The following is a 13,977-nucleotide window of genomic DNA, read 5'->3' as shown; positions in this document are numbered from 1 at the left end:
GCCATAATTTCACACAACTTAAACTTGCAATGGATTTCCTCTTAACATGACCTCTTAATCTAACTTTCCATTGTTTTAAAATGTATTAAAAGTATTAAAAAGTATTTAAAGTATTAAAAAGTATTTAAAAAGTATTAAAAGGGAATGTGAAACTTACTATTAAGTCTAATGGCAGTATAAAAAATTTCTAAAAGTAAGTAAACCATGTAAAGGCACGAAAACGCTGCTTACCTGAAATGCCAACTGAATTGTTTCCAGAGTTTTGGATGGCTTACAGACAACTGACAGAGCAATGACAAATTCCCGAATGTCAATTACACCATCTTCATTCTGTGAAGGAAAACCTCCCCTCAAAACAGTGCAGTTTTTCATAAATAACAAACAGTTGCTAAAGATGCAGAATATTCAGAAAGATAGTTACATATGTCATGAAGTCTCACTGAAATGAAATCACATGAGGGCAAGAACCTGTGTGAAAGCTGTGCATGCCCTTTTCGGTGTCTCAGACAAATATCATAGTCCAGATATTCTTAAATGACACTGCTGCAGTCACCCTTCACTTGCATATCTAAGATTTTTACATTAAACCATCTGAATTACTTGGCTGAAATTAAAACCACAGAACCAGAGGACAACACAGCCTAATTTAAGCCATGAATACAAGATATCTGCTCTTTGGTCTAAGAGAGAACACTGTGGACATATCCACCCCCTGGTCCAAACAGCACCTCATCCAGACAAAGACAATAGTAATTTCTCCATTCTGACTGCCAGAGGAATGAAAAGTCCTTCAAGTTTCAGGCATCCCAGAAAAACAAGTAATTTATTTACAAGGTAAGTGAAATATCAGCTAACAGACACTGCATTGAGTTGCAATGAGCAGCAGCAGAGGTTTAGCCTGACTCTACCTTTCTTCCTCTTCATATTTTGCATCTAGAAAGTAATAATTTTTTTCCAGCTGATACTCCTATTAACTTCTACCTGAACAAATGCTTTATTTAGCTGATGACAGCTGCCCTTACGTTGCTGAAAGAGAAAAGCAGTAGGCAAATACTATGGTGAAATGCTCAAAATCATATCTTGGTGAATGCAATTGGAAAAGAAGTAGGCTACAGTGGAATTCATAAAAAATATTAACTTTTTTTAATATGTCATTTCTTACCTCATCAAAAAGTGTGAACATATTTTCTAACGTGTGAGAAACTGGAAATTCCAAGTATGCTGAAAATTCTTTAAGATCAACCTTTTCTTTCTTCATTTTCATGGCACTTGCAGCATATTTATCAAGATCATCTTCAAGTGTTTCTGGCTTCAGCCTAGAAAACATAATTTTTGCACATTTTAAAATAAATCAGTATTAACAATGCACATTTTAATGTACCAAATGAAGCAATGGATGGTAATGGTGTAAAGTACTACAAAATCTGGAATCAGAATTATTACACAACTTTTTTATAAAATACTGGATTCCTATAATTTTAAGGCTCTCATTAGTTCTTGAACCATATTAGAAGTTACTGCAAGGGTTTAAGAACACTGGACATAAACTTGTGTCCTTTACCTTTATTATAAGTCATACGTATAAGCAGTTCAACATGAAGAAACACAGTCTAGAACTAGCTAATAAATACCAAGCATAGAGAGCTAGGAGGAATTCAGGTCACCTGAATATGGCTGTATTGTAGGACAGTAACATAAACCAATTACGTTTCCAAATTTACTAATGTCACTGAACAGGAAAGACCTGATGCATCCTGCGTAAAAAAAAAGATCAGGGATTACATAATAGCGATTATACTGTTAATCCTGTTTGTCAGTGCTCATTTTTCACATTCAGTCCAGAGCTGGACACCATTATAAGGTGACCTATACAAAATTATAACAGTGCATACAGCTACAGAATTTCCTCAGTCCTTCTTCTTGCAAAACCAGATTTTGACTGATGAATGAACAACTTTATAATTCTGTAGATATCTACTTCATGGTTGGTTATATTTTTTTCCCCTAAGTCAAGCTTCCTGTTTCCGTTTTGCAAAAAAAGTCCTACAGTGAATATAATAAATGGTGCTGCAGGCATGCAAGGAAAAGTAGATTCTCTCCCTAATACAACATCAAGCACATCTTGATCAGCAGGTTTCCTCTGAAGTGATTTAGGGTAACATGGGCATCCAAACTTTCCAGTCTGAAGACAAAAGAAGGCAATAAAGTCTCCTACAAGATCCTTCTGCAGTTGCCTGTTTTCCTGTTTGCTGCTGCAGACAAGGAAAGGCAGTTATTTACAGAACTCAGAAGCTCACACCAGAATTGTTCCCAGGCTGCAGCTGGGACTCCTCAGCAGCTTCCTCTCAGTAACAAGAATGAATAAAATGCTTAATATCAGCATTCTCAGGAGCTTCTGAAAAAAGATAAGAGCATTTTTGATAGGAAGATTATCTGTTACATCAGCTCCAGAACTTGACTGCTTGCTGTAATGATCCTTCCTAAACATCATGGCTTTTAAGTAAAAATACAACTACCATGCTGTCTGTCATGACCTATACTGACCAAATATGTATTACTTAAACAATGCCAAGTCCTGCATTTCTGAATTATAAGATCTGAAGGTGGTCATGCAAGAATTCTTCCAGAGACCCATGGCTCCCACAGAACATTCGTATGTTCTCCATCCTAGCATTAAAGCACCTATTGTAAGATTTAGTTCTAGACAGTATGAAAAGATGAGTGAGACATCCCTCTGCAAACATTCACTTTTCACAACCAAGTAGAAAAGTAGAAGAAACAATAAAAAAGAAATCCATAGAGGATTTGAGATGCACCCAGAACTCAGCTACTCACATGCAGGATTACATGCAAGAAGTGTCCGCAGATAATACATCCCACTGTAGTAGCTGAAATGGATTTTAACTGTAGGATAAGGACAGCTGGCATCTAAATCCTTCCTTGAGATAAGCCACCATTGACACAGAATATATAGTCCAACATCTGTCTCTAAATCAGAGAGATTTGGTTTGCAACAAATTGACTCAAAATTCACTTTCTATAACTGAGGGAGTACCCCTTTGGTGAGTAGTATTCAAGACTTGCAATATCTCCGTCAGTAATTAAATTTGAAAAGCTAAAATACAGTTTGAAGGCAAAACCTTGTATGGAAAATAGCATGACTTACCACAAATCTTACAGACACCTTGTGGTTTGTCTTTTGTAAATACAGAAGATGTGAGCCAATCTCAAAAGCAGTATGTGGATCAGTGAGGCAAACACTGCTTCAACTTGAGTATAGCTGCATTGTACTTCTGGTAATCCAAGATGGGCTTGCTTCCCTCTAGCCCTTCAAAATCAGAAAGTAATTGACGTGTTGATGACCAAAGCTGCTATGCTAAAGTTTTCTGAAGCCAAGTGCAAGTCTCGTAAATCGGTTCTGAACCAAGGTGAAATGGTTTGAATGTCTCAATTCCTTTACAATTGTTACTTTTATCTCAATGGAGGCCATAAAAGCTAGAAAGCCAACAGCAAATGTCTTTACTGATGAAGTCATGCTTGTTGGCCTAATGGCATCCACGCAGGATCTAGGCTTTATGATAAAAAATATTATTTGCTGTTGTGGTGTTTTGCTTTATTTTTTTAGGTCAGTGCACACTAAAGAGAAGAAAAAGCCATTCCTGAGTCCGTGAAGATGGAAAGGACATTTTTCAAGATTAATATTAAATTCTGAACATTAAACTCTTCACAGTAGACTTCACAAGGAAAACCAGATCCCTGAAGGTAGAATATTTTCAGCATAATTACCACTATTTTTAGCAAGTAAGCTAGTTTTAGCTGCATTTGACTATTTGAAAACAAACTCCCTTCTTGCATGCTGGGAACCTGCCAAAAACCTTCTAGTGTCTGACAGAGCTGGAAGAACAGCTGGATCCTGTAGATAGCTACTGTAAACTGCAAGCACAGAGAAACATGCCCTAAGCTAGAAAAGCACAATACATTCAGTTTTGTGTCTGCTGATGTACTTCTGTGACACTTCATGTCATAATGGAGAAAGGATACTGAACAGCTGCAAAACTGACCTTCTTGAATACTCTGAGTATTGCTTTTATCAGAAATGCAGACGGACAACATCCTCCAGAAGTTTTTTTTCTTTTTATAGATGATCTCTGAACACTTAGATGTCACTGAACTATTAGTTAGCTGTGAGGGTTATTACACTGGAAATTCAAAGTTCTGCCTACAGTTTGGACCACCATTTCAGGCACACGTGTAAAGCAGAAGTTTGCATTGTAGTCTGGATGCTAAAGACTGTTGAGCAAGAATAGACAGGCAGCAGGCCTATGAGGTAATTATTTACTCCTTACAGATCTTTTTAGAAGCCTACAGTAGCATTGTCTAGTAGGATCCTCACAACTGACTTGATAATACTGGAGAGTAGTAGTCAAAATGGAACTGCTCTTTAGTTCATGCCATTCTTACCAAAATACTAAGGCTTCTCAGAGACAGGAGAATTGATTCAAAACCAGTCGGTTTGAATTTCATTGAATTTCACCAGGGCCAGGGAGGTAAGGAGGTAAACTTTGCAGGCATGCTAAGGTTGTTGAATATTCTTCCAGGGCAGACATCACTACTACTCATTACATGGGTACAAGATGCCAATAATACTCAGGGCAGGAAAGCAAAGAGACGGTTAGGAATTCAAAAAGAATTCAAACCCAAATTGCTGCCCATTACTAAAGATAAAAATTACTAAAAGTAATCCTACTGCAAAACCTAAGAAGTCTAAAAGGCAAGAACAGTGGATTTTCCTGAAATACGACCTGAAAAAGATAATGTGGTGCAAACTGTATTTTTTGAAAGTAAGACATAATCAGCAAAGCCATACTGTCTTCAGTGAAAAGTATGAAGAACCTCAGAGACTGTGTACTAAAGGATTACACCACACCAAGAACCTGCCAAACCAAAGAGTCTTGTGCCACATGACACCAATAATAAACCACACATTCACCCTGTTACCATATGATAGTTTTGCTGTATTTTCTATACTCGTTTTTTGATGCACAAAGTGGAGGCCAACTACCATGCAGGAAAAAAAAAAGTGCCACTTTGGACAAGTATCAGTGCTGCCTAGCTTAAAAAAAAAAATTAGGGAAAACAGATGTATAACCTTCATTTCTAGAGAATATTTTTTCCAAAAAGACTTTAAATTAATAAGAAAAATCAAGAAGTAGAAAACAGTGACCAAAACAGAAGGACATAACACACATCTGCTTTTGCTATATGTTCCAAATCATACCTAGGGTTTTAAAAGTGAAAGATTTGGAATAAAACAACTGTGAAGCAAAAAAAAAAAAATAAATCAAGCATGGGATATGCAAACAGATGATCCTTAATCTGGCTCCAAGTTTGACAAAGCTGTTGCTTTCTTTCTCCTCCCCTTCATAACCTATACCCCACCCCCCAAATAAAAAAAAAAAAGTGTAAAAGGCCGGGACCACTAGAGTAAAATTTCAGGTTACTTTAAGACCTGACTTTATAAGCCCCATCTAACAGCATGCAGAACACAGTCACTAAAAAAATTCTACTCTGGATTGCAATATGTGCTCCATTTGGCTTTTTTTTTTTTTTTCCTTAGAAAAGAGATATCTCTAATTTTCAAAACCCAAAACAACTAAAACTGAGAACAACCACAACTGAAAAAATTAGAAAACCGAATTCTCTAAGAAGACACTGATGGTCTAAAAGCCACTGTTCCATAAGAAAGGGGAGCAACAATTAAAGTTGGAAGGTCCTTCTAGTTCATGAGCAAAGTGGATACAGGAATTAGAACAAACAGAAGTTTGAAACAATAGAAACAAATCAATTCAAATCAGAACTCAAGGATCTCCTTGCAGGCAACTGCCATAAAGCAGCTCATAAAAAGATGGAGATGAGATTTAATTAACTGTATTAACACTTCCTGAAGGAGATAATCTGAAGACGTCTTTAGTAAGGCACAAAATCCAAACAAGACTGAATGTCTAGAACATGGTAATAGATCCAGCCCAAGTAAAAATAGACTCACTTTAAACAGTGGGGTAATTAATTACGCAACAAATAATCAAATGAAGCAGAGGATTTACAATGTATAAAAACTATAATACAGACTGCATATAGTTTAGTAATCAGCTCATTGGTCAGACGTAAATTATCAGTCTCAAGAGAGGCATGACTGCTTGAGGACTAACAAATGCACAATTTGAGAAGGTTAGTCTATGATCAATTGATCTCTTTGATAAAGCAGTCATTTTACCGAGGAATTCAGTATGAAGCAGCTGAGTTTCAGCCAGCTATATAGCTCCGTTAACAGAGCCTGAGCTCTTTGTTAGATGAAGCATGAGAACTCACTGCTGTGGCTGCACGGCTTCTGAATTGAATCCCAATCAGCTGAGCACAGACCAAGCAAATTTTTCAGAAAATAATAATGAATCCTGTAGATACATAATGTGTACAGAAATAACTCTGCAGTGTAGCAAACTCAGGTCTACGTTGATTTCAAAGAATGTAAACCAAAAAGCAGTCTGAATTTGTCTCACTACAGAAATCTTTTAAAATTGCATGCTACCTCAAAGGTATGTCATTGCTCAAAAGCAAGTATTAACACTCGATGAAAAATCCATTGGATAAAACTTACTGCTCCAGTCACATAGCCATGCAAGTGGATGATCTTATTGCCTCCCTGGCCTCAAAACATTTGAATAAACAGCAAAATGACTACTTCTATCAAATGTGCATTAGAGATGAAGTCATATTACAATCTTCATCCAACTGTGCCAGAAAAACACCATCATAATAGCCTTCTTATTGGCACATACCCAACTCCAGACAGGATATTTCACCAATGAATAATTGCTCAAACCAGAGAGAACTTTTGGGCTGCAGGGAACTTCACTCACAAATGCATGTAATTGTTTTAGAGGTCAAAACAAAAACCCAGAAAAGCATAATTTGAAAGAACAGCTTTAAATTGAGCAGACAGAAGCCAGACAACTTAACAAGAGGATTAAACTGAATCCTGGGATTATCAACTGCATAATAAGAGATGTGGGTGGTTGGTTTGTTTTGTTTCGCTTGCTTTTTTTTCTTGATACAGTAAATTCAGAGCCTTCGAAACAAAGTGAGAATCTTTCTTTGCCCTTACAAGTCTCTCCTGTCCAAATGGAAGTCTTTTCAGATGGAGGTCCTGACAATGTATTAATATATGTTTATCATCTGAATGCATAGTGTATAGCTGTCCTACATTCCTTATTCTCCAACACAGCTTTGCTCTTCTTTATTTTCATTTATGTACACAAGCTGAAGATGAAGGAAAAAATAGTGAAAGGAAATAACAGTACAGAATGAAAACATGAAACTATGCTCTATACTTTCAGGTGATGAGAGAAAAAATGAAGAAGGATATTTGCATATTAAAACAGTTAATAGGATGCTGCTGCACATGTAGTTTGTGGTTGTTCAATAGGATGACTGAAGAAGCAGGAGAAAAACTGGAAAACAGCAGCAACAAGTTCTACTATTTGGTTTATGTGAATTTTTCAGGTTTGCTGAGGCTTTTCTGAAAGGTAAAGCCAGCAGGAAATGACACTGTGGGAAGAGAGAAGAGAAGATATACGCTGCATATACTGAGCTACAGTTTCATTAGAAAGTCCATCTGGCATCAACCTACTCAAAAGATCAACTACCACTTTCTGCTGCTTGGGAAAGGGTGACCCCTCTGTCCTCACTATTACAAGGTTAATCCAGTCTTGTGACTGGATGTCCTTGTTTAGCATCCCTTGTTTTCCCTTCACAGATGTCACAGGAAAAGGCAATTGACTCTTAACTGTAACAAATATTAGGAATCCCACAGTATTCCTGACCCTCTTCAGAAAGTGTTTTTAGTTTTGCTCAGGAATGACTGCTTCAGACTCACTCTGCCGACTTGTCAGACGGAAAGTAAGAACTTTATAACCTACTTCACAATCACTAGGATTTGGGGTGCTGCTTGCAAATGAATTATAGTATTGGTTTGATTTTACACTGGTGTTTCCCTGATCATATTATGACAACATTCCATATATATTCATAAATGCAGTATTTTTATATGAAGGGAAAACTATATAAACATGGATATATAATAAATATGCACCTTACATATAAATATTGTATATGCTCACCCAAGGCTTCTCACAAGCTTTGCAAATTCTAAAAGACATGTATCTGAAGGCAGACGAAGTTGTCCTTCAGCCAAAGCTAGCTGACAGTCTTCAAATGTATAATCTGTCACTGAAACTCCCAGCGCCCTTGAATAAACCAAAGAAACACTGTAAATGAGACAATCTAAGAAAAATGAACACAATCATCACTTTTCTTTTTTACAGCAAGAAATCCTGTATTATGTTCTCTAGTCTGAAAAATTATAAGGAAGAGCCCACAAAATAAGCTCACATAGAAAGAACAAAATACGGACTCGAACCATTGCAGAACATCTATTTTAATTTTCTGAGTCCATCAAAATATGCAAAAACAAAAGAGAAAAATTAGGCAGTGCATAGTTTCATAGACATATAAACTACTTTATATTTTCATATAAGTGAATAACAAGAGTTTCAAGATTTTTAATCCAGAACACAAATATATATTTATCAATAATTATTTTCAATATTTTTATTATTATTGATTTATTAATGTTAGTGTAATCACTTGAGCAGACAACCTATTACTTTCTGCTAATATTATATGACAGGTGACATTTCTTTATAAAGAACAGCTAGAATATAACATATAAAAGCAAGTAGAGTTAATCTCCAAGTTATTTTTAAGTGTATGATGTAAGAAAGGTAGAAGAAAAAATACTCCCAAGCTTTTATATATCAACAATTAAGTATTCATTTGTGCTTTATGTTTAACTTCATGGTCTGTAGTAATAGTAGCACCACAATATACTCCAAAAAAATCCTGATATTGTAGCTGCCCTTCATTTGCTATGCAAAGTTGAGAGAAAGACACTTTGGTTTGGAAGAGGCCTTTAAGATTTCGGCGTAAGATAAAATTTAGAAAGGAAACACTGCTCCGTATGGGTTACTCATGTGCCATGACTTCCATCATACTTGATTTTACTTATACTAGTAAGGAACATTACCTCCTTTATGCAGCTTTTTCTAGTTTAATGAAGCCTCACAAAATTTTTTTATTGACTTACCTTCACTCTTTCCATCTACAGTTTGTCTAACTTACTGCTAATCACCTTTTTCATATGTGGAGTTAATATACACTAGTGGCAAGATCGATACAAAACCCTGAGGCATGCCACAGTCACTTTGGCTTTGATGGAAACTCTGCATTCAATTCTATGCTTTATTATAAATAATTCGATCTGTAACTGCAGTTACTTCTCATGCAATGAACAATTTCTGTTAAGCAGTCTGTTCCTCAGAATCTCATTCTAAAGCCTTTGAATGCCAATGGAAATAACATAAGCCAGTTCTCTTTTGTCCATCAATTAACTGTCAAACTTCAGGAATTCTAAGATGTTAGTTAGACATGCACTTAACCTTAAAGCTACTGGTCAGGGTTTCTCTCTTCTCTTTAAGGCTGACAAAGTCAAATATTCAGGAAGAACACCTCACTAATAGATATTCAAGCTCAAAAGTACCAGATACATTAAAAATAGGTATTCTTAGTAAGCTATTTGTGAACAAAACAAGGACATACAAGGTAGTGATCTTGAATCAACAGCCTTCCTTTTGCGAAGAAGAAACAAAAACCAGGAAGAAATAAAAGGAAAAAGCCAACTAAACCAAAAATATTCAAGTACATAGAAAAGTCATCTTAAAATCATGCAGACTGTTGAAGACTAGATTGCCTTATATTGGTGATCTTAAGCAATTAAATTCAGTTCCTCCAAATTTTTCTCTTCTTGATGTGCTTCTGTTCCTCCTCCTAAGAAATGTCCTAGTAGTATTTGTAAACCAGTAAACACTTAACAGAACGGCCAAGAGATTCTTGTGATACCTTACTTCACCCCATAGACTTAGGGTTAACATAGCAATGAATACTGTGTAAAATACAGATGAAGATGTGGGGACTTAAATCCATTTCCAAGTTCAACCTGACTTAGAGATCAGGTACTGTGACTTTGTCAAAACTTCTGTTTTACAGTATTTAATATACTGTATTATAAAAGATTAAATCACTGGTATGTTACAATACAGAATCAATTTTCCTCAAAAGAAGAAAAAGGAGTAGATGAGAGAAGCAGAGTCTATCCTGCCAGTTGAGATTACTTCCTATTCCCTTCTTTTGAAGTGTCTGTGTGCTCAATCATCCCTATAGCCTTTCATGTCAACTGTCAGTGAAATAGCTGAACCCCTAGGTCAGCAAGGACATGCTATAAGCAGTACTATCAAGAGCAGCATACATAAAAGAATATGGTAATAAACAAAGATCTTGTCCAGCCAAGCACATTACACCAAAATTTATCAGTTCTTAAGGCCACAGTAGGTATAGTATGCAAAAGAAATACAGGAACTTACAGGCAATCAGCTAAAGCACAGGGCAACTACATCTAAAAGAGGAAGCTGGTTAAAAATAAGTTAAAAGAAACTGGAAGGGTAAAGTGTTCCTCTGTTGCACATATTAGGGGATCAGAAGTAGTAAAACATTTAACAAATAAGATTCTGAAAGGACAAAAAAAAAATTAGTGTGACTCAAACTGATTAAAGGTGCCAATTAGAATGAAGAGGCTTTAAAAAAACCCAAACGAAAACCACAACCGTTCCCTCAAGGAAAACAAGAAAAGAGAGACAAGTTAAAACATAACCATAAGGTGGCAAGCCAAAGCAAGAAACAATAACTTGTTAAAATCAAAAGCATGACGCTTTTCAAACGCATCAAAAGAAAGATGACTAAGAAAGATCAAGGCATTCAACCTGGGGGGAGCGTTGAAGACTGACTGACTGCCATCCCAGAACCAGTGTGAGATTTAAATAACTTCTAAATAATGGTCCATGAACATGTTGAACGAGCCCAGCCAAAGAGGAATTAAAAAACACAAAACAAATAATCAAAAAGCAACCAAAACTTAAGATCCAGAACAAATTCCAAACAAAAGCCAAATCACCAACGGGAAAGACAACCTTCATCTTTTTATAGCTTTGTGCAGCTCTAATAAAAGGCACGGTATTGGGCCAGTACAAGTAAATGCCCAGCACTACTAATACCTGCATGTAGGCTCAATGTCAACACATACACAAAACAGGACTGAGAAGGACAAAAGCAACTTCTCTTGTTCACCTGTTGGCAATTTTCCAGCCATTGGACTTCAAAAAGCAAAAGAGACAAATGGACTTAAACAGTGTGTGTGTATACATATACATATATATATATATACACACATACGTATACACGTCCAGACTTTCACAATAACAAAGATCAGAAGGAGAGAAGGGAAGAAACAACTTTAGCTCAGAGCAAAGTTCAGTCATAGAATCAACCAAGGCCAGATAGAGTCCAAGGGGCTCTTTAGTTCAGAAGACAAATTACAAGCTGTATAGGGCTACCAGTTTAAAGGACCCTGATTTCAGCTCAGAATATTGAAGAAACTGAAGGTGGAGAACACATAAACTTTATTATTTGTGATAAGACTTGTGAATTTTTCAGTTTCTTAGAATAAAGCCTGGCATCCCAGAGCTCTCTGTGAGGCTCAGGTACAACTGCAACTCACAGGATTTTCTACAGAACCAGTTACTAAACTATTTTAACTTATCTCCAAGGCAACCTTTCTCTACTTCAACTGGAAAAAAAGAAGAAAACAGATAATTTCAATTAGTGATGAAAATCAAAAGTGCAACTCCATATTTTTAGTAAACTAGAAATAAAACAACTTTTCCCATATCTTTATTTAAAAGCATTTTTTTCCTCTTCTTTTCATATTACCTCTGCTTTCACAGCCAGTTAACCCGAACCTGGCCTTTTTAATGTTCAGCAAATTTGTATGGTCTGACATGCATGTCTGGCTTGACACACCTTGAGGCTTTTTCCCTCCCTGCCTTCCCTGAAATGCTGGCTATTTACCTTTCATGATATCATATTGCATAAAATTTCAAAGTCAGTAAGTCACTTCAAAATAATAAACCCAAATGAAGCAAAACCCCAGAAGCTTTCCTGCAAACCCAATCTGTGACACACAACAGTTGTACTTATCATATCCTGATGTCTTACACCGAACAGCTCCCTACATCTAACACTTGTGCAGTCATAATATAAAGTAAATGATCAACTTTCTCATTTTCTGCATACCAATCCACTAGGCATGCAAGAGGCTGAACATAAAACAGAATGTGCCTGCTGTAATATGATGAGAAGTGAGAGAAAATAGTACAGGCAATATTGTGACATTCTGAATCTCCGCTTCAACAAAAACACTTTTAGAAGTGTTTTAAGTTGTTAATAAGCAGAACTGTGAACTAATGAATACGCCACAGGCTCTTTAAATCAGCTATAATCTTCATAAGGTGCTTAAAATCTTAAAATATTAAGATTACATCAAATCTGGTATTTTTCATTATGAGATGTTGAGCAAAAAGAGAGACAACACAGTGGACAAATAACTCCAATTATTAGTAGTCATTTGTATAGGAATTTCCTGAACCAGAGACCACTTGTATCACTATGTTTTAGAATTGCTGATTAACCACATTTTTTTTTTACAGTATATCTCAGCTCTGATGGAGTCACTTTATGTATCCGGCAGTGAATGCCACAATTTTGTACATGTTTTAAAGACTTACTCCATTTAATTTCAGCTGATCTACTGTTGAGTGCTTTCCATCTCTTCTGCTATGGAATCCCCTACTATGCATTTCCAGACCACTCATCAATTTTGCTGACCTTCAAAACAATCCTCCACTATTTTCTTTTTTTCAACCTTTCCCAAACTGAAGAGCTTTTACCTATTTAGCTTTGGAAGGCCAGAGTAGATAGTCCCTTTTTTCTTCTCAGACTACTACTTTGTGACATTCTCCAAGCAAATGAAGGTCTAGTTAGGAGTCTGAAGTTCACATCAGGAATAGAGTATCTCATGATGGTTTAATTTTTAGACGGAAAAAGAAGCTGCCAACAGCTGCACTTCTCTCTGGCTGAACCCGGGTCCTGTAATTGTTGGTCTTGCAGATTTGCACATCACAAATCTTCAAGGGTGAAAAACGAGGCAGATTTTCCTTGTGTTGTCAGCATTTAAAAATCTAGCTCAAACCAAACTGCTGCAAATTATTACTTAATTTTAAAAAATTTATTTCTTCCATGAGAAAATAAATGTAGCAAGAAGTTGCACAGTTAACCCTGTTCTGTAACTGTGTTTGCCCAACTGCCACAACTACAGCATTCACAGAAATGAACAGAGTGCACAATGTATTTCTCATGTCCATTTTTGTATGTGACCTGAAACCCAAATAAAGCATCGAATCCTTTAGGTTGGCAAAGACCTCTGAGATCCTTGAGTCCATCCTCTGACCGATCACCACCTCGTCAATGAGGCCACAGAACTAAGTGCTATGTCCAATCATTTCTTGAACACCTATAGGGATGGTACAGGGATGCCTTAGATGGCGTAAAAATAATAATAAAAAAAGATTTGAATTTCAAAGTTGAATGCTGAGCGTCCAAGCAGTAGCTGTACGGAATCACATACGAAACATTAGACAGCATAGGCACAGAGCACAGCAGCTTTTCCAAAGTTAGATTTAACTGGCCACTGAAAACAACAGATAAATATGAGATAGACCAGTAAGCTACTGTAAACCCACATCCTCAAGGCTGCTCTTCAACAACTGGCATTACTGTATCCCATACAGTGGCAGAGATCACATACTGATGCTGTCAAAGCCTTCAAGGAAAAAACCAAAACTGATTTTGACTGCATAGAAGATGAAAAAAGGTAAGATGGAAACAGAAGACCATCTGTAATATTCTTTGCCT

At 36.4% G+C, this 13,977-nt stretch overlaps 1 protein-coding gene across 2 annotated transcripts in view; it reads right to left on the bottom strand.

The window, feature by feature from the left end:
- The window catches only part of LPCAT1 (lysophosphatidylcholine acyltransferase 1), a 61,028-nt gene that overhangs the window by 9,169 nt on the left and 37,882 nt on the right, over positions 1–13,977 (bottom strand). Inside the window, exons 10-12 of one of the 2 annotated variants that reach the window (XM_017813303.1) lie at positions 8,178–8,303; positions 1,163–1,316; positions 232–330 (exon numbers count right to left, since the gene is read on the bottom strand). In XM_017813303.1, the coding sequence (XP_017668792.1) occupies positions 232–330; positions 1,163–1,316; positions 8,178–8,303 (379 nt within the window). The remainder of the gene's footprint in view (positions 1–231; positions 331–1,162; positions 1,317–8,177; positions 8,304–13,977) is intronic. The other variant, XM_017813304.1, reaches the window with a different exon arrangement.

Source organism: Lepidothrix coronata, unplaced genomic scaffold (genome assembly GCF_001604755.1).
Source record: "Lepidothrix coronata isolate B3197 unplaced genomic scaffold, Lepidothrix_coronata-1.0 Scaffold40, whole genome shotgun sequence".
In the NCBI taxonomy this organism is placed as follows: Eukaryota; Metazoa; Chordata; class Aves; order Passeriformes; family Pipridae; genus Lepidothrix; species Lepidothrix coronata.
Note: the sequence above shows the minus strand (reverse complement) of the source record. Positions and strands in the feature narration are given on the sequence as shown.